The 22,201-nt window shown below is 39.2% G+C and overlaps 1 protein-coding gene across 2 annotated transcripts in view; it reads right to left on the bottom strand.

The window, feature by feature from the left end:
• The window catches only part of NOL10 (nucleolar protein 10), an 84,769-nt gene that overhangs the window by 5,569 nt on the left and 56,999 nt on the right, over positions 1–22,201 (bottom strand). For both annotated transcript variants that reach the window (XM_032783343.2, XM_032783344.2), the window contains exons 14-20: positions 18,130–18,256; positions 14,212–14,291; positions 13,984–14,082; positions 12,857–12,943; positions 10,312–10,485; positions 9,670–9,917; positions 2,656–2,758 (exon numbers count right to left, since the gene is read on the bottom strand). In XM_032783343.2, coding sequence (XP_032639234.1) covers positions 2,656–2,758; positions 9,670–9,917; positions 10,312–10,485; positions 12,857–12,943; positions 13,984–14,082; positions 14,212–14,291; positions 18,130–18,256 — 918 coding nt within the window. The remainder of the gene's footprint in view (positions 1–2,655; positions 2,759–9,669; positions 9,918–10,311; positions 10,486–12,856; positions 12,944–13,983; positions 14,083–14,211; positions 14,292–18,129; positions 18,257–22,201) is intronic.

The following is a 22,201-nucleotide window of genomic DNA, read 5'->3' as shown; positions in this document are numbered from 1 at the left end:
CTGAGCGCTGCAAGATAAAGATAAAGGCTCAGTGTAATCAGTGCCGCAGCGCTGCAAGCTACACCCATAGAGGATGTGGTTTACGTGCAGCGCTGGGAGAGCTCTTTCCCAGTGCTGGCACTCCGACCACACTCACACTTCAAAGCGCTGCCGCGGCAGCACTTTGAAATTTCAAGTGTAGCTATACCCTCAATAAATCCATGATACGCCCACACCTTGAATACTGCATGCAGTTCTGGTTGCCACATCTAATGATATATTAGAATTGGAAAAGGCACAGTGAAGGGCAACAAAAATGATGAGAAGGATGGAACAGCTTCCATATGAGGAGAGATTAAAAGGACTGGGAGTGTTCAGCTTGGGAAAGAGACGACTAAGTGGGGATATGATAGAGGTTATAAAATCATGACTGGTGTGGAGAAAGTAAATAAGGAAATGTTATTTACCCCTTCACATAACACAAGAACCAAGGGTCAACCAATAAAATTAATTGGCAGCAGACTGAAGAAAAAAAACAAAAAAACCCAGGAAGCACTACTTCAACACAATGCACAGTCAGCCTGTAAAACTCATTGCCAAGGAGTATTGTGCAGCCCAAAAGTATAACTGGGTTCAAAAAAGAATTAGCTAAATTCATGGAGGATTGGCTACTAGTCAAGATAGTCAGGGATGTAATCCCATGCTCTGGATGTCCGAAGCCTTTAATTGCCAGAACCTGAAAGTGGACAACGGGATTATCACTCAATAGTTCCCTGTTCTCTTCATTCCCTCTGAAACATGTGGCATTGGCCACTGTTGGAAGACAGGATACTGGGCCAGATGGACCATTGGTCTGACCTAGTATAGTCGTTCTTATGAAGGCTATGCATTACTTTTCTGCCTTCTTCCAAAAAGACAACATACCTGCACCTAAACCTTGGAGATGGGGCAATGAACGGCAGGAGTCCTAGCAGCGTTAAACTCCCTGTAGGCTTACCAACTGCATTCTCTTCATCTTTTCTAAAGATCCTATCATATGACATGGCTCCTTTCCAGCCCTACTTTTTTTCTGCTCCCATGGAATATAGTGGGATTGACTCAAGGAAGGAGAAGGGGATTTTTCATCCCATTTTACTTTTCTTCATCTCTCTTTGTCCCCACTTCACAGAGAGGAGACTGGGGGCTCACATTAACTCAACAATTTGTCATATTTACTTTTAACTATAAATTTTGTACATTTGTATATTCAGTAAAGCAACCACACTGAGATGAACTCTGAAATGAGTCACTTGCAACAGAACTGTAACAAAGTAATATACTGATTCTGCCTGAGTCAAATCCAGAATGGCATTTCAAACTATTCCCAAAACTTCCCCTTCCCCAAAAACCTTTATGGAAGCTGATCTTTCTTTTGTCCCTCATCATCAACTCTAGGATGCATTCTGTCTCAGCATTTTCTAATTTAAAGCTCCTATAAAAAGAGTATGCATGGGAAGCCCTGAAAAGTTCATGTAATCAGCTGTAAGGAGCTACTGAATCAGTTACACCTGAAATGGTGATCCTTTGCAGAGCTTCACTGGAACCTGTGATTTATTCCAAAGTCTGCAATTTTAAATTCCAAAGTGGATACAGAGATCAAAGCACAATGTAGATGAAAAAGGCTTGTGAAAAACTGGTGACAGGAAGTACAATAAGAAATTCCAGTGACTTTGGTTTATTTAGCTTTTTGTGACCCAATTATCCAAAGTGGCACATTCTAATAACTACTTCAGACATTCTGACCACACTATTGTAGTTCTACTTCAATGATGAGAGTTAATTGACAGGTGCTGAACAGAAATGGATTATGATGAACAACTTGCCCAGAGGAAGACCAGTTTTAACTGAAACAGATTTCACCAGCTGAAGAATCAACTAATATGGCTCTTTATCTTTCACCATCTCCAATGATGTTTAACATGTGTATCACTTTTCCACCCAGAGATCCCAAAGTGATTTACAAAATATGTAAACACATACACAAAATCCATTTCCTTCCTCCTTGCCTCCTCCCCAACCCCCAAAATGCAATCACCTGGAGGGTGAAACACCTTTTTAGACACTACACAACTGTTTCCAGAAAGGAATTACGAAAACACCATCCAGTTGAAATTGCTTGGGAAAGTTAGGTGGGCAGAATACCGTTACTCACTCAAATTGTAGTTTGGCAAGTACATTGGAACTACATTTCTTATTCTTGTCAATAGTGCCATGGAACTTCAATGACCAAAGTGGTCAGGAGTTGTTTTATCAATATGAGGCACTCCCATCACTAATGACTCGGAGGGAAGACTCTCACCTACAGGACATCATCATCACTTCTTTCAGCATCCTGGGTATTTTTTGCCTTTGAATCAAGTCCTGATCAAACCCAAGACTGTGAGAATTGACAAGGTACTAGCACTGGATGATAGAGCTACAGATGATCTACTAAGTGTACTAGCGTTTCCCACTAGGATATGCGTCTGGCAGGGCTGCCCACACACGAGGGTATGCAAAAAAGTAAAGGTGCAGTCAATTTATGAAGAAATCAAGAGGGACATTTGTTTCAGATGGCTTTGGGGCTCCGTTTTTTCAGATGACAAATAAATGTATCATCCTGCACATTATCTTCTTTACAGATTATTTTTAACTCACCTGTTTTAATTTGAATGTCATCTGTTTGCTACCTACTGTGGTATCAGATACACTGAGGGTGCCAAGCTTTTCTTGAAGCTTCAAGCGATCGCCAAGAGTTTTTCTGCAGAGAACAATTAAAGAAAAGCCTGTTTCTGTTGTTGTCATCATCACATTGTTATTGTAAAAGCTGATAATACAAACAGAAGAAATCACAAACTCTGACTGCTTTGTAAATCCTATAACTCGCAAAAAAATTGCAATTGGATTGCACTTCTGTCATTCTGCACTCAATTATTAAGCAACACATATGCAGTCAACACAAATGGAAAGCAAGTTTCAGTTATTCCCTTCAAGTATTGCTCATTGTACAGCCATTTTTCAGCTTCTGACACTTTTTTTTAATTTTTAAATTCAGGCCCTAGTTAAGACAAACCGGTTCCAATTAGTCCATGCCATTCCCACCAAACCAACATCTGCTATGACAGCATTTTTCTATGGAATATCTGGAAGTGCCAGATAATTCAGTTGCAGTAGATATTCTAGTGTACTGATCTTAAATAAAATTTTAAAACAGGCATTTTAAAGCAAACTCCTTAGTTTCTAAAGCCAAAAATACTTTCTACCATGAAAGACTAACATTTATTTTGATTCCCGCTCTTCCCCCTCCCCCATTATAATTGGCATTTCTGACTCCTCTATTTGTAGCAGTTACCTGAGCTGATTAAAATAACACTGGCAGTATAGCCGCTCAATGTAAGTGATTCTGAAAGTTTCATCCTACTTCAATATCAGGAGAAAATATTCTATACCTATCATGGGTTTAAATTTAAAAATAGAGCCAAACCTCATGATTCTGCACTAATGAATGGCAGATCTTTGTGAATGACTGAATTTTCCTGAATTAGCAATACAGACCCTGATTCCATAAGGAGCTCTATGTGAACAGACTCCTTCTTCCACTGACATGGAGTCTAAGCTATTTGGGGCATGGACTGTGTCTGTTATGTGTTTGGACAGTCCCTAGCGCAACGCAGCCTTGATCCACGATTGGGGCCCTATATAGTACAGTACTGTAATACTAACTGCAAATAGGATGCAGCCTAAATGACCAATCAGTAAAGAAGACTGAACTTTATTATGTAATATGCATCATTTAGTCTGACAACTGTTGTTTACCTTTAAATAGTATTAGTTATAAAAGCTCTCATAACTATAATGAAGTCTTAGATCTTTGTTGAGATGGGGAGAGAGACTGCCTTTTTTGTGCAAATTATCAGCAAGGTACTCGTGTATATATTTCACAGATTACTTTTATGAAGGGAAAAAACAGACAATCATAAGCACACATGTGAAAGGCAGTCACAGAAGTCCATAGAAGTTCTGCGGATGAAGTGGCTGAAAGACTGGGCCCTCAGCATGGAGCCAAGGGAGTTTGCAGGATCTTGGTTAAAAAGTAATTTATGTATATGAAAGGCTTTTTCATATGAACTATACAAAATTACTGTCAATAATTGCTTTTCCCACCATGACTAGGTATTTTGATTCTGGTTTTCCTCCAATATATTTTTCAGTGAGAACTTGTAAAAACTTGTTCCATCTGTGCTATTTGAGAAGACAAGCTAAGCCTCAGAGCTAACTATGGCAGCAGATCAGTCACTGACAGTGTAGCGGGATTTCTACTTTAAACTGAAGTTCACTTTTCTCCCCTTTGAAAGTGAATGAGAGAAATGTGGCTACTACCCAGCAATTCTTTAGCATGACTGCTTGGATGGTGCTTCAGTCAGAGGAAAATTAATGAGAGGAGATAGTAGGAAAAGGCTATGGAATAATAGCTTTATTCTATAGGTAAGGGGGGGAGGGGCATATATGTATCTGTGTAGTATGCACTCACAAAAATATTGCTTAAATATCTATGTTGTGACATACAACTACTCTAGTCACAGCAAAGGGGAAGGAAACATACTTTTTATCGCCTCCAAAAAGATGGCCCAATGGATACACTAAGAGTGCTATTCAATTATTATTTATTATTTGTATTATCATAGCACGTAGGAGTCCCAGCCAAGGACCAGGATCTCATCATGCTAGGCTTTGTACAAAGACAGAAAAAGATGACAGATTGTAAGCTCTGTGGGGCAGAAACGAAGTGTAAGACAGGAGCCAACAGATGGATACAGACAGACGAAGCACAAGGAGACAATGGTCAGCATAATAGGCTGATCTCAGCACACCAGGGGCTTAATTATTGTCAAGTGTTTGCAGGCATCAGAGCACAGTAGTTTGAAGGAGGTGCAGCATGTGAGAAAACCCAAAGGTGTTTATTTGAAACTTTAATAAGTGGATGATGGAGGCTGTCACTGACGTTGACATCTGACACCGAATGAAAGATAGGGTGGGGATAAATTGGGAAGGGCTTGAGAGTGAAGACAAGCAGCTTATATTTGATGCAAAGAGATAGGAAAACATGGTCGAAGCACTCTGGTAGGAAAATGATCTTTGCAGCAGCATTCTTAATGGATATGAGCAGGGTAAGACTGCATTTGTCAAGCCCAGAGAAAAGGATGTTGCAGTAATCAAGACATTAAATGATGATAGCCTGGAGAAGTTTTAGCTATAGGAGATGGATATGAAAGGTTGTATGTAAAGAGAGATTACACAGGAAGTGTCTGCTAGATTTGGACATAGAGAGAGGTCTATGTCCTCACGTGCAGGCTGAGTCGAAGATGACACCCCGGTTGTGGGCCTGGGCAAGAGGCAGGATGTTGGTGTTGTTCAGCGTGACCAATAAAGGCAGTAACAGGGTGGGTTTTGGTTGTTTTGTTTTGACTGGTTTTGGAGGGAAAGAAAAGAGAAATTAAGAGCTGTTTTAGCCATGTCGAAATTGAGCTGATGGCTGGATACTTATGAGGAAATGTCAGAAAGATTGGCCAAGATTTTAATTTGGACAGGAGACATGCCTGGAGTAGATAGGTAGATCTATGAAGTTGTCAGCACAGAGATGATATCTGAATTTGTGAAAAAAGTACTCAGAGATAAGGTGTAGAGGGAGAAGAGAAGGGAACCACAGAGTCCTGTGAAATCCCCACAAAAAGTTGGGGAGCGGGAATGAGAAGAATCCTCTGAAGAAGTGATGAGCGGTAGGATGAAAAGCAGGTGTGTGTGTCATGGAAGCAAGGAAGAATTTCAAGAAGAACATGGTCAACAGTGTCAAATATGGCTGACAGGTTAAAGTAGAACGAGGATGGAGTACTGGTTCTGAGCTCAGTCTGCTCACTACGTAAATGTCATTAGAGACTACTCTTAAGGACTTTGCTGCATTTAAGCATATGCTTCAGAATGCTCCTGTCCTGAGAATCCTTGAATTTATGAAGAAATTTAAGTATACACCAATTCTTCAGAAGTTGGGCTTGGAGCAGCGCTGAGTCAGGAACTTAGCAAAGAAACACCCAGTTTTATATAAGTCATAAATTGTTTCCCCAGGAACATTATACAACTATAGAAAAAAAAAGAACACTTTGCCATTAAGTGGGTAGTGGAGGCATTAAGGTACTTAATTATGTTGGTCACAGACCATCATTCTTTAAATTGGCTAAATCATATGAAACACAAACATGCCAGAATCACCAGATGGTACATGCCACTACAATCTTTCCAATTTTCCATACATTGCTCAAGGAGTTAGCATAAAAATGCTGAGCATTTATCATGGTATAGGGCCAGTAGACATCTCTTTAGGGCTAGTCTTCTTTACAAAATTCTACCATGTTCAAACATGGTTCTAAATAATAAAGCTAGCTGACACTATGATGACTGTGCCTTTATGATAAGCACAGATCAGGGCAAATCATGCTCTGCATCAGATCAGCTATATGGGATTATAAACTGACAGCAGCTGATAATTAAAGGTTTTGGAAGAGTTTGGGGAGTACCCCACGTGCAGTCTGAATGCTTCTTGACTGAATGTAAATGGGATCATTCTTCACAGAACTTGTAATTTAAACATTTTTTTCCCCCATGGAGAAAGAATTTCACATGGCACAACAGCAGCTTACTGGAAAAGGATGCGATGTGCACTCTAGTCCACTTTACTTGTTTAATTATCCTATTTCTTCTTCATTTCATCTGCTATCATGTCACTATGTTTTGCCTAAACCCCTCATGGTAGGATCATGTCTTGTTTTAAGTTTGTAAAACCTCATGCCCACTGGTAGTACAACAGGCACTTTTTCCATACACGGTCTATTCAGTTTGTCATCACTGGTACTCCTTTATCCCATGAAGAGATCTACAGTATTTGCGCACACAGACACACACCTAACACCCTTCCACACAGAAGATTCTTTACACTATGTAATTTTCTCAGTGTGGGGGCTTCTTTCCTGCTGTGTTGTGCAGTACTTATTTCTTCTGAACTTTTCAGTCTTACCTAGAGCTGACTTTGGCTTGTTAACTGAATCTTTCAGTCTGCTCGCTTCCAGTTAAGATTCCCATCTGTTTGTGATTGTTCCTCAGTCATTTCATTTAAGATCAAGGAAGCATTTGATTGTTTCCTTCAGTGGGATAGAGCACCTTAATCAGAGGTCATTGCATGAATTTACAAAAAAAACAGTAGGTTGGTAATAGTGAAACGTCCTTCCATTTCTGCCCCTGTTGCAATGGAAATCAGAGCACGTGCCACCTGATCACAATTTGTTCTCCTTTTCAGATCATTGGCTGAAGTGGCAAAACAAAGATGCACATGATCCACTCCCCTCTGACAGAGCACCCAGTGACCTTGCACTACAATCTGTATACCTCTGAAAAACTCAAAAGGGCACAAAAGCAGCCCCATCCCCTGGAATGAAAAGAAGGAAAACTGCCAGGAGCAAGTAAACTGAAAACTTAATACATAAGCTGAAGAAGATTTTAAATAAGGAGTTGAAGCATCCAGAATGTGTACACTGAATAAAGGAATGAACACAAACCTGCTATGTGTAAAATTTGCTAACAAAAAGTGAGCACGGAAAATGCAAGCAACACCTGCAGAAGAGGCAAAGGCTGAAGTACTAATCTCAATTAGGATTTATAGTATGGTGCCCAAGATGTGTATGTCACTTTACAGACAGAACATGTAGAGTGTTGGTCTCTTCCCAAGATTCTTTAACCTGGCCTCCGAGTGCAGAGATTTTTGAGCACTAGCCTCTTCACACGTGTTGATGATAACATTTATGAGCAAAGAACCCCCCATATGCATATGAACTGCAGAATTTTTATGACGCTTTGTGTTTGTTTTAGATAGCACTCCATAAGAAAATTGTTTCCTGTGTCGTTTTCTATCTTAGGGATTGCTATAGTGCTTATAGTAGAACCCAAAAGGCTGATATTACAGAATCGATTTTACAGTTTAAAACAAAAAACAATCCTAAACACATTGGGTTCAATGTTTCCCTTCAAATACACATCACTGTGTTACCTATTTCTAAAATGGCCATCACCATGCAGCTGAGTGACAAAATGGTACCTTGACAAATCTGCCATATCTGAACAGCAGCAAAATGATCATCAGATATTAGGATGGATACAATTGTTCACTATTTGTGTGGGAAATGTTTTAGTATGTATAATCTCCCTCTTGTTATATCATTCATTCTACTCAACTAGGCTGAGCACTTGGCATGCTATGACATATCTATCTCAGCACCTGCTGTCTTTCAAGGCTTTTTATTAGTTTCAGCACAGATCTCCAATTAATAAAATTGTAAGAAAAGTCTGATTTTTTAAAATGCTGTAGATATCTAAGTGAGGTCAATGAAAATGTCTGGCACTAAACACCTGGAAAGTCAGGACACTTTCTGGCATCTCTAAAGGGCAGAAATACTCTAGATACAGAACTCTACTGCTTTAGCTAACAGCTGAGTTAAAAGATACGAACAAAATTGTATTTAACACCTCTGCTGTCATGGGGCAAGGAAGGAGGAAAAAAAACTGAGGCAGCTTAGTGGGCTATAGATTGTTGTAATAAGCCATAAATCCAGTGTCTCTATTCAGTCAGTGATTTTTAGTGTCTCCTTTCACCCCTATGACTGGAAAAGTGTCAACTGGCTACTTTGCCTTGAATGATCCCTTAAAATGTGTGTTTCCCTACCCCCCACTGGGGATTGGCTTGGGCCCTGCTCCACCCCAAACATTCCTCCATGTCTCCTAGGGGACTGCAACCCACAATTTGGTGACTATTGTGCTAAACAACCTATTCTAACTAGTGTTTAGCTGTGACACTCTCAGCACTTTTCCTAGACTTGAAGAAGAGCTCTGTGTAAGCTCAAAAACACGTCTCACCAACCGAGATTGTTCCAATAAAAGAAACTGCCTCTCCCACCTGGTCTGTCTAATATCCTGGAACCAACCAGGCTACAACAACAATGTATACAAACAAAATATGAAACGCAGACAAAATATTTAACCCTGGCTTTTAGCACTGCAAGGAGAAAGCCTGGATTCTAGAACTCTGACAACTAAGATAGCAGATTAGTTTTTATAGAATCCAGACATTTTGGGCCCATCTAGGTCAAAAGATATTTTTACTGTTCATGGCCAGCAAAGAGAGGTTTACTTGGTAAGCACGGAGAAATCATGGGGTATTCTATGTTTTCTAATGGGGAGAGATCACACAGGGTGAAATTGTAAGACCCTTTATTCCCACTGGTGAACTGATACTCACATGGAGTAGTACCACTAACATCAATGGGACTATCTATATGAGAAACTTCTCACCGGTGTGAGGTAAGGGCCTCCCAGTCTAGTTCAGGGTATCAAACCCTAACTCTTTTCCTTTAAAGAAGGCACAGGGACTACATATACCACATTCACAGAACAGGGGAATTAGAGGTTAAATGAGTGTCACTTCAAATTATGCTCCCTAATTACCATGTCTGGCTGTAGAAACTGCTTCCAGGATCATCGTGCCTACTAAATAAAATAACCTGGGGCCGCATAACAAAGAGACAGTTGCAAACAACCCAACCAAACTTCATTAAACTGAACTGTTAGTCTTACTTCATTAACTTTTGCTTTTTGACAGAGTCCTTGAAGCTTCTAAATTCCTCCCCTGTTTTAATCTCAAAGAATTGAGGTTTCAGTGTTGTTTGCTGATCCTCCTTGAACCTTTCCTGCCGTTTTACTTTTTCCTCTTGGCGTAGAAGTTTGCGCTGTTTCCTGACCTCTTCAACCCAGCCTTTTTCATCATCTGAGGTCTCAGAACTTTCTGCATCACTTGGTTTTCCTTCTGGTTCTTCCTCCTTTTCCTGCAGACAAAAATAGTTACTCTAAGGAACCATTAACTGATTTTTTTAAAAACTCTTTGCCCAATTAGAGTACGTGACAATCTCTACGTATGTCCAATTTGAAGAGAACTAGAATTCTAACACATTACTCTGCGTGCTGTATTTGGTTAGATTCTAATTACATCCAGAGACACACTATGTGATAGATACAATAATAAATGAATATATTTAGATATTAATATTTAATATTAATAACGTATTTATATCAATCTTAGTCACACTCATTTATAGACAGATTGATAATGTTCCATTGTTTTCTTCTCCTTTCTAAGGTCATATAAAAGAAAACCCTGAATGCTTGTAATAAAAAACGAAGAACTATAGGTAATCCTAACATAGAAGGAAAAGGTTGTACCTGCTCTTGTGCTTCTTGCTGTTCTAAAATCTTTAGTTTCTTCTTTCTTTTCTCACTTATCTTAGAAACAAGTGGATTAAGCAGCCTAAATTCTTCACTCTTCTCATCCACCTGGAAATCTGGGTTCTCAAACATGACTTTGAACCGGTCATCAGTGAGAATGTTAGGCAGATTCTACAAAAGAGAAGAAAAACAAGAGTTGGTTACAAAATTTTGAAACAAATGCTGCTACAATGATTTAAAATGTAAGGCTCATTCAAGCACTACTCAGGTTGAATTAAGCAAGAAAAGACAACTGGATATAAAATATTGATTGCTTGGTTCTCCCAGACCATTTACATCAAGATCTATTCAATTTAGCTATAGTCTGGTTTTTCATATAAATCACATAAAAACTATTCTGACACATCTGTTAACAAAATATATTCTGCCACTCAAACTATAGGAACCTCAGGTCCAAAGTTTTATATTTTAAAGGTAAGTGTCTATTAGAGCTGGTAAAAACTCCAAATTTCTAGTTCATGGGAAATTCTGACTTAGATTTTGAAATTTCTTTTTGCTCCAATAATTTCACTTGGGAATTTCAAATATTTATTTTAGAATTTATTTTATGTTTATTTTACTTTATTTTATTATTTTTACATTATGTTATGACATGGCATTATGCGTATTACCACTGAGATTACAAAATAGTTGAAATATTCTATTTTTATTTTTGATATCATTAAGGACAGGTGCTTAGTACTGAAACAGGATATCTTCTTTTCTAGAGCTAAAAGTCCTCTGTGTCCTACTGAAACAATTTGACACAAAAAATGTTTCAATGAAACCAACTCTAGTATCGACAATGTGTTGAATATGCGTTAACCTGGACACTCCTCAGCATCTCTTAGCTAGTCAACTGTGTTTACAGGTGGAGAAAACTGCTTCACCAGAATGGTTCCGTCACATATGAAAACAATATTCCACAGAGATGCATTTCCATTCATATTTTATAAAACTGCTTTAGTATCAAATATACTTACGACCCCCTCCCCCCCAAAGGGTATGCATCCTGAATACTTTCTTTTACCACTCCACCCTCCCAAGCCCAAATATACCAAGGAAAGATGCAATTTTATCAGTCTCATTAAAGAGCCTAATCCTGCAACACTGGAGCCAATGGTATTTTTGCCACTGACTTTAATGGACACAGGATCAAGCATAAGGAATTTATAATTTAAACTAGTATTAATATGCTTCATATTAAAGATTTCCTCAAGAGGTTTCTCTTTTAATTAAAACCCTTTTGTCTGATGCAGCTGCAAAATTACTACCAGGAGGGCTCTCTCTGGTCCAACTATTTGTTTTCACAGCTGCTTAGAAAGGAAAAAACATAAAAGGGGATAGGTTTAAGTTAGAGAAGCTTAGTATCTACAAATGTCTGGCTAATGGTCTAATCTAAAAATAAACAGCAGAACAAACAAAAAATAAACCACCTGTCCTTGGTAAAATCCTTAATACTGTTTCAGGGAAATATTCAGAACCTATATTTTTATATGGAATTTTATTATTACTTTAATGCACAGTGTATAATATATATCTCCAAACAAATATACTAAGGAACTAAAAGCTGAGACTTTTGATAGAGGCTCAGAAAGTTTGCAGTGAAGACTCCACCACAATCACTTACCTCTTCACCCTTTTATCTCTTCCTACCATCCCAGTTGCGAGCCAGAAATTCTCAGCAGACCAGATACCACATGAACCTTATGTCTGCTCTGCTAACTATATGAATTCCAATGCTCTTCTGTTGTAGGATGGTATAGCTCAGTCACCCTTCTCATCTATATAAAGTAAAGGGAGTCTCTGCTGCATACCAGGAGGGTGTCAGGGCAGATTTTATATGGCCCATGTTGGAAAGAGCCTTCAAAAGGTGTTACACCGCCACTGATTTGCAATATGCTAGATACTAAACATTTGCAATATGCAAGATACTAAACATTTGTTTAGATCTGACTTATCTAAAACAGATATGGCATTTTCAGTATCAATTGTACAAGAGTTACTGTTGCATCAGAGTGAACAGTTTTGACTACTTTATGAAGTGGAAGTAAGAGCAAAGTAAAAAATGTATGCTGTTGGTTCTTTGGGGCAAGAGCTGTCACTTCCTACAATATGGACAATGCCTAGGCACATTGTAGGCACTACCATGATATATATATAAATAAAAAGGTTTAGTTTTTGGATACTTTACTGATCAAACAGCGAGTTTTTGGACTCTTCCTCCCACCTCATCTCCACAGCAAGTGCTTCACCATTACAAGTTTGATATACAATTGGCCGGATGTTATTGCACTGTATTCCTGATTCCCTACCACTGATGAATTCCACTGTAAAGCTACCTAATTAGAAGATGCAGTGTATGATCACACGCAAAAGCCTTATCATCCAAAAAGCAAAGGAACACTAACCTGCCTAACCATTTATAGTAATGAACACACAGAACAATTTGTTATCCTGGTGCTTCTGTAGAGTTTTGGACACCTCCTAAATAAAGTCTTACCTTTTGTTTCTTTTTTCTAGCAGGCTGCTGTTCCTCTTCCTCTTCAATCAGCTTGAGTGCCAACTCTTTATTAACCTTTGGAAGTTTCTAATGTAGAAAAGGAAATGTAAAACTCATCAATATATTTTTTTCATGCCAAAGAAATTTTGGCTACGCTACACATTTTACAGTCATGAATTTAGTCCCAGGGACAAAAATAATCTCTACCATCTCTACGTTTTTTCTCTCACTGTGATCACAAAGTTCAACCCAAATTAATGAAAAACTGGGTTTACCCATCCAGTACAGTTACAGGCATTATTATAAAAATGGTTCACCTAACTAAAAGCTTCCTAAGACCTAAGCATAGAAACAGTCATGGGACTATTCCTTGTCAAGTTGATAAGAAAAGTCAAGGTCCCCAAAGCAGTACTGAGTCTTCTAGCAAATGGCATACCATGCTTCAACATTCTAGTTGTTGACTGCGAAGCCATATCACGGTTTCAGAAGAGGTCATTCATCTGCCATAACCACAAGGCAAAACCAGTGTTAACATAACACCTAGAAAGATGCAGAAGCTGTATATTCTTTCTGATCACCAGTCCAAAGGAACTGGCAGGGTTGTACTGAGCTGCTGAAGCATCTTTGGCCTTGGCAGGGATAAGATATCAGGACAGATATGCTGAGCAGATTTGATCTGGAAAGCCTTGATAAACAAACACGGAAGCCCATGATACCATTTTCAACAGTCACTTTTCAGATCATAACTGCATTTTAAGGATCCAAGTCATTTGGTAAACCTCCAGTTTTACATGTAGAAGTAGAAAAAAAAAGTGCAAGCTTTATGCCTTGAGTAGTCTGTGGAAGTTTTGAAGCATAACAAGACTGAAGTGTCCTTTTTCTTCTACTGCTTCATCTCAGTTTCTTTTCATCAAATTGGGTTCCACATACATGTGAATGCCACAGATCCATATAAAAGAGGTATACAGGTTGAGGCTGCAATTTGATTTCAGGGCTCTTGCAACATCAACAAACTCATGTATGAGGTGAAATCCCAATTCAATTACAGCTCCGTGGTGTAGTTATTTTACATTATTCCATATGAACAGTTTTCTCTAAAAGTTTAATCATCATAAATAGGATTTTACCTTTAACTGAACTCTTTGTGCACGTGTTTCTTCTATCTTCTGTCTAATTTTCTCTTTTCTATATTCCTCATAGGCAAATGGATTGACCATCATTTTCACCTTTTAAACAAAACAGAAGGCATTAAAGAAAGGAAACAAATAATGCAGGAGTAAATATAAATGTACATATACATAATGGCAAAAATGTACCAAAATAAGGATCAGCCTTAATGAATTAACCTTATTTACCTTATGATACAGTCGTATGTCCATGAAAAAGCCATGCATATATGCTCTGAGCAGTGGTGATCCAATGAGATGGGCAAGGCCTGGAGGGGGAGAGGGGCATGCGGGGGAGGGAGATGGGGTGGAATAAAAAAAAAAAAAATAGCATAATGTTATCAGAGGACCTCAAAGGAGAGTAAGATATAGGAAATTCTCCCCGTTAAGCTGACTGAATACTTGACTAAAGGAAAACAATGGTACTGATTTGAAAGTATCAAACCCACCCATATGTATGTGCATTCTATCGAGACTGCAGCACCACAAACCATTGTTAAGCTCACAAAGATTTTGAGCAGCCCCACAACAAAAACAGTCTTTTCTTTTTGCTGTAGTAAATGTTTACTGCACACTTTTTAAAGATGCCCATCAGCTCACAATCTATGGATAGTTTACCAAGAAGTATTATTTGTGAGGAGAGAGCTTTCTGAAGATATGTATGTGTTTGATATACACATTTGAATTACAGGTTTTGGTGTGGCATACTGATGTTTTAATTAAGAGTTTTTGCCTTGGGTCACTACCTTTGAAGAACAAGTATGTTGAAAGATATAAATACAGCACCGCAGCAGTTCATAAAACTGTCACCCTAGGCCCTAACCTAAGTAAAGAATGAAAATCTCCAAATGGGAGAAGATTGTGTATATCTTCAGGCAACTCTGTATAGTTGAGAAAAAGGAGAACTTTTCTTTAAAGCAAACATTACCTACAGATCCAATAGTTCCAGAAATTAATAAATCTTGGCTAAAAAACAATTCCAGAAATAAGAGATTTACACTGAGTTTCTCTCTTATCTCCCAAACTAATTTAATGTTTTTAAAAACAAGACACAGGCATCATCTTCAGGAGAAAAAGTTACTGAGTTCAAAAAACAATGCTATTGTTGTAAAACATGGGACTAAATTTATAAACTTGATTGCTACTAGTAGACAACCTTTCATAGAAAGGACTTGAGCTTATATACATTTATAGCCCCAAAATATGCTATATCAATTGACATCTAATAGCACAAAACAGTAATACCTGTAAGTTTTAGGTGTAAGATGCCCCAATAAACCTAGTTTGTCAATCCTAGATGAATTTGATTTAGGAACTGCAGCTTAGTTTCTCAAAAGGGACATTCTGAACCCTCTCCAAGTTCACAGAATAATGGTCTTTTTGGTTAAGACACTGGACTAGGTCTTAGGCCATGTCTACACTACCATTTATGTTGGCAAAACTTATGGTGCTCAGGGGTGTGAAAAAAAACAACCATCCTCAGTGACATACATTTTGCCAGCATAAGTGGAAGTGTGCACCGTGCAACGTTGACAGGAGAGCTCTCTCCCACCGACATAGCTATCGCTGCTCATTCGGGGCAGTTTAATGATGTCGAAAGGAGAGCTCACTCCTTCAGCACAGAGCGGCTTCGTGGGAGATCTGACAGTGGTGCAGCTGCATGGGTACAGCTGTGCCACTGTAGGCTCTCTAGTGTAGACACAGCCTTAGAGATCAGATTCTGTTTCTGGGCCTTTCACAAACTTCTTGTATTATGCTGGTCAGGTTGCTAAGACCATGTCTATACTACAAGCGCTATAGCAGCATAGCTATGGCACCGTGACTATGAGACTAACTGTGTAGCATAGACAGAGACTACAGCGATGGAAGGGCTCCCCTAGCAATAGCAGGTATGTCAATAGAAGCATTCTTCTGTCACCCTAGCTGTGTGTACTCCAGGGATTAGGTTGGCATAGCTACAGGACTCAGGCCTGGTGATTTTTCACAACCCTGAGCATTGTAGCTATGTTGACCTAAGTTTCAAGTGTAGACCAGACAATAGTTTGTGCCTCAGTTCCCCACCTGTTTAAAAAAAAAGGGGGGGGGGGATAATACCTCCCTATCTCTCAGTGATGTTATGAAGATAAATCTTTATGGGTCTTGTATACCATAAAAAAGCCCATAAAAATAAGTTTCCATTGACATCTGTATGAATTTCATTGTATAAAAGTCCAAAATATTCTCTTTACTGATGATACCATTTGCAAGTGGATTCCTTTATCAAGGTACTTACTATGGCTTCAGCACAACCGTATCTGAGCATCTCATAAATATTTAAATATTTAAAAAGTAGAAACAATTTCTCTTCCTTTCCATTTCTCTCTCATTGTGTGGCTAAGAGGTTCTTGCAACAAATTTTTCGTGGCCTCAAAGTGGCCGAAAATACTTAGCACATACATGTCATTTTAATTTATTTATGCAGGGTATTTTTGCACACTCAATAATCAAAATATTACAGTGAAAAGTGATATTTGTATGTTTGTTAATATCAATCACTTTTCACAGGACACTTAGTAGCTATCTGGAAGGCTGTGAAAAGTGATACTTGCATGTTTGTTAATATCACTTTTCTCAGCAAGTCCCAGGGCAAATTAAGCCCTGGATTGAGGAGTGGGGTGGAGATGGAGGCAGTGGGGGGACATGGTGGGAGGGACGTGGGCCAGGGAAGGCAGCGGGGGCTTGGGGTGATGGAGGGATAGATGCAGGGTCAGGAAGGCAGTGGGGTCCGGGGCAGATGGGGAGGGGGCATGGAAGAGAGAGGAGAGTGGGTGGTGAGCCCCGCAGCTGGAGCCGGGGATTGGCACTTGCTCTTGTGTAGCTGGAGGTCAATAACTGAGGCCAGAGCAGGAGCTGCATGGCAGAGGCAGGGGGATGGAGCCCAGTGCCAGAGTCTGAGGCCGCGTGGTTGGATCTGGGGATCGATGCCCAGTGCCACAAGGCTGAAGCCAGCACCCACTGCCACGCACCTGGGACAGGGATTATCGCACACCCAGCGCCGGCGATTGGCACCCAGACTGGCACCCTCTGAAACGCAGCTGGTGCTACAGGTCGGCATCCAGGGTCAGCGGCCAGGACTGGGGGTTGGAGCACGTAGCCGGGGATTGGTGCCCAGGGCCAGAAGTTGCTGCCGGGATTGGGCCTTGGGCTGGTGCCACATGGCCAGAGATGGAGATTGGAGCATGCTGCTGCATGGCCAGGGGTTGGAGCCTGAACTGAAGCCCCATGGCTGAAGGCTGGGGCTGTGTGGCCAGAGCTGGGGGTCAGCGCCTGAAACTCTGCAGCTGGAAACGGGTATTGGCACCTGAAGCACCACGGCTGGAGTCCTGGTCTGCGCAGCTAGGATCCTTAAGTCCCGCTGCTGGAACCTGCCTCCCAACCACCTCAGGGCTGAAGCCTGAGTCTCACTGCCCCCCACCCCGCCTTCCAGTAGAGAGTTCACCATGCTCCTGCAGCATTGTGCCCCACCTGTCTCTAGGGGCTGGGTATGGCTGTGCATCCAGGAGGAACAGGGAAGGGCCAATGCTTTGCCTCCCCCTTCCCTCCCCCCATCACCGCTCTTCCTGGCTGCAAGGAAACCCCCTGGTGGCTGCATGTAGCCATTTGAGAAACACAGGGCTAAAAGAAACTCAAAGCACTTCTTCAGACACACTGAATCACTGTATATCAACCTTCTTCTCAGGTAGGGTGACCAGATAGCAAATGTGAAAAATCGGGACAGGGGGTGAGGATAATAGGTGCCTATATAAGAAAAAGACCTGAATATCGGGACTGTCCTATAAAATCAGGACATCTGGTCACCCTATCCTCAGGAGACAAGCTGTGAGCAAGATTCTCATTGAACTGAGAAAGATTACCACCAAGTAGGGCAAATCGGGACTGGCATGTTAGAAACAGTGGCAAGAGTTGGGAAGAACTACTTGGAGTAACTTTTTAACAGCCCTTTTATTATACAGCACACCCAAACTGCAGACAGGCAACATGCAGCAATGTGAGTGCTTTAAAACTGAACAAGGAAAAGGGGACAAAAAACAGACACAAAAATAAAATAAAAGGTCTCTAAAATTTTACCTAAATTTTCAAGGTCTTTTCTGGTAACAAATTTGTAATCATCATAAACTGTGCTCTCTGGATTCTCCTCCAGTTCTTCTGTCAAACTGTCCAAGAATGAGCACCATCTTGGGGCAGGACCTAAAACCTGTGGGCATGTTAAGAAGAGTTCTGAATTTATACATACACTCAAAAATAAAAGCACACCCAGCTCCTCACACCTGCTGCTCTACTGCAGTGTGAAAGGAAATACACAACATTGAAGCCAAATATGCTTAAACATCTTGAGAGCACAGTCAAACCTACTTCTTGCAATACAAACAGAAATAGCCCTGTATACTCTTTGGCAGCACTATTGTTACAATCTAGGTAATTTAATGTAGGTCAACAATTTAGAGGCTTCCAGTTTAACAGCTTCAAAATTTGACAAATTGGCTGATTATATATTAAAAGCCAAACATGACGGATACAGTTTTGAACTTACATAATAACTCTAGAAAACAAACAAATCTTTCACACTCATCTGGATCTTGACTTTATTAGCTCACTGGGCAATTATGTTAAATCTCATTTTGTCCTGTTCATTTAGTTAAGATGCCTGTATGCATTTCACATACTTTCATTCAAGGAAAAACACACTGTTGTGAGCTGATAACTGGAAATGTTTAAAAAATTTAAATACGAAATGTGTGAGATTTGAACTCAGTTTTGCTAGACTATCAAAGTACTTTCAATTCATGCTTCCTCATCCCCAAAAGCAAATAATTATTATTATTTTTTTAACATCCCTAACTTTTTCCACTGCTGATACGAATCCTTCTCAATCTTGATGCATACAGTCTCACCCACTGTGCTGAGCCTATTATTTTAGTAGGTGTGCTAGCTCTGTGGGAAAAAGGCCAACATGAAGGTTCTCTCTCCAGGGGGAAAAGTGGAGACTCAGTGGGAAGATTAGGATGTTAGGGAGGTCACCAACTCCAGCAGAGTGGAACTTTTAATAATCCATTTTCTTTTTTGTTCCATCATTACTAAAACATGAAATGGAAAAAAAAAAGTCACAATAGATACGGCAATGGATGCTATTCAAAAGAATTTTTTAGGCAACTTTGATAATGCAATACATGTAATTCGTTCCTAATGTGAAGACTGTGTTATACCAATAAGGATCTCTCAAAGTCTATGGTGACAAATCATTTTGCTCCATCGCCTTTTTAAAAATGCATTTTTCTTCAAATAACTATAGTTGCCTTAAAATAGCTGTAGTGTATTCCAGACCATAACATTCAAATGTATTTAGTAAAATTTAAAAGCCCTAAAGCAATATTTCCTTCATCAAGAAAAATGTCTGGCAAATTTAGCAGGGTTCCTCATTTTGTTTAATCTGCTCTATTAACTAGCTCTATAAATATCCTTTGCTGTTTAGAAATTTGCAGCACTATCTTTTAAAGTCACGAGAAATAAGAATAAGGTCAAACTGTGATCAAAGTTGGCAACCATAACAAACATGGCAACTGGAGGTGTACACTGGCATTGTTAACCATACATTTTACCCAGATTAGATCTTTCCTCGGAAGATCACAATTAACTTGTCTCTGACAATAGAAACAGCTGCCTACTTAATCAATAAGGTCGGATGAACCAAATCTCTATGGCTGTCTGAACAGCAGTAATCACTTGACTAATATGGGTAACATTCAGTAGAATCTTCCAGTCAGATAATTTTTCCTCCTTTTAGATCTTGTGTCTCCAATTATATCTCCTGTTTTCCCCTGCTTCAAAGCTAAATGAAAAGCTTTTAATAAAATTAAGATTTCAGTCAACTGAGTACAAGCGTTCCAGCCTTTCACGCTAAGTCAAACGGTTACTGCTAAACGTTGCTTCATTACCGTTGCCAAAAGAAAGGACTTTTCCTAGTCATATGTTTTGTGGTTACCGATATTCTAGTTTTGGACACAATTCTAGTAATTTTTTTTTCTATGTTACTGCTGAAAAATATTTTCTGTCGGTGTAATCTTAAGTCAGTCTCCTGAAGAGTCTTTGAAATAAGTGGAGTTCTTAACTCATATATATTTTAATCCCACAAAAAACGAGTCCTTCATAATATCCTGCTGTCACTTTGCTTTAACAAATACAAGGTTCCTGCTTGTCACTTGGACAATTTTTTAAAAAATAGATCTCATCTATTGCTACGACACCACATCCTCAGGTTGTGGCCAACAAGATTTAAAAACTACAGGTTTATCCATTAAAGCACAGGTTACTTCAGATGCACAGTGAGCTCCAAAGGACATCTTGAATACAGTAGAATCTCAAAGTTACAAACACCGCAGGAATAGAGGTTGTTGATAACTCTGAAATGTTGATAACTGAACAAAACATTATGGTGGTTCTTTCCAAAGTTTACAACTGAGCACTGACTTAAAACAGCTTTGAAATTTTATGCAGAAGAAAAATGCTGCTTTTAACCATATTAATTTAAATGAAACAAGCACAGAAACAGTTTCTTTACCATTTTAAATCTTTTTAAAGCTTTTTTTTTTTGTAATTTACATTTAAAACAGTACTGTCTCTCTAAATACAGATATTCTTTTTTTTAGTTTTACCACTTTTGTTCGTCCTCTCAAGCCCTCTGAAACTGAATTCCTGCCCACCCTTTGCTTTATAGCATGTTCCATTTTAATAAATTTACAGGAGTTTTATTTTCATCTTTAACTGTTAATCCCTTTCCTCCGTTTACTTCCTTCCTTAGTTAAAGCACATTACATTCCCTTCTCCTCTCTTCCAGCAACCACCCAAACAACCTTAGCCTTTCCATCTCCACAAGGCCCTAGGCACCATCAGAGAGTTTCTATGCTTCTCCCTACTCAGAGACAAATCGTCCCCTGGCACAAACACACACTCTGTTGATGGGTTAGCAAGTGTTCTGAGAGCTGAGAGGGTCTGATTGTCCAGTTCCCTGTTACCAGTGCCACAGCCAGGGGAACAGAGACTGCTTCCCCACCTGGGAATCAGGCTCTGCTTTGAGAGAGGTGCTAGTTAAGTAGGAGGACTTCCTAAGTGGCTAATATTACTGTGAACCGACATTGAGATAATTCTACTAAATCCAAATGGAGAAAAATGCAAAAACTAGACTCAAAGTAGAAAGTTTCCAGTTGTACAATATTAACAAATGACATTTCTAATCCGTTTAGATGTCAATTTTAATAAAGTTAGCAAATTGTAAATCATGAGTCAGTACATATTTAAATTCGTTTTTTATTCATGTTCTATATTTCTATAAACATAGAAATTTCAAAATCACTAGCAATATTCATCAAGAAGTAGATGATTTTCAAAGGCACAAAGGGAAGTTAGGCACCAAACTCTCAGTGAAAAATCAATGAGAGCTGGATACCTAAGTCTCCACGCTACAGTCTAATATGGACAAAAATATCTAGCCATTACATCTCCAATTCACCAGGTAAAGATGCAAAAATCAACAGACACAGTGCCTAGTTTCCCTAGTCCACATTATAGTGTTTGGGCAAAGAATTCTATCAGCTTTTTCACTGTTAACACAAGACAAAATGTAATGGGTCCTCTATTATAGAAATGTTCTGAGATGTTCAACTGAGTTTTAAATATGCCTAAAACTTGTTCAAATATTAATTGTAAAAGGGAGACAATTTCTAGTGGGATTAACCTCCCCAAAAAGATTATGTTACTGTAAATTAGATTTATTTTTTTTTACATTTAATATTCTTTGTATTTTGAAGGGCAATTAAACTAACATTAAGAGGATGATACTGTAATACAAGAGCCTAGTTGTGGTACAGCTCTGATACAATGCAACTGTTAATCTATGTTGTTGCAGATGAATTTAATGAAAATAATTTAAAGAAAATGTATGAAATCCCTGCGGACCTCTCCTGATAATACCACACTGTTGTCCTCCCATTAACATTCCACTGAAGTTAATGAAATGTTAAGATACACCAGATATTATTTCAAAAGCACAGCATGTGCTTGCTAATCTATATTTGGTACTTTTGATAGCAATTGAGCAGTTAAATGCTGTTTAACTAGTCAGTTTCATAGTCAGCTCCACAGCTTC

This window comes from Chelonoidis abingdonii, chromosome 3 (genome assembly GCF_003597395.2).
Source record: "Chelonoidis abingdonii isolate Lonesome George chromosome 3, CheloAbing_2.0, whole genome shotgun sequence".
Lineage (NCBI taxonomy): Eukaryota > Metazoa > Chordata > Testudines > Testudinidae > Chelonoidis > Chelonoidis abingdonii.
Note: the sequence above shows the minus strand (reverse complement) of the source record. Positions and strands in the feature narration are given on the sequence as shown.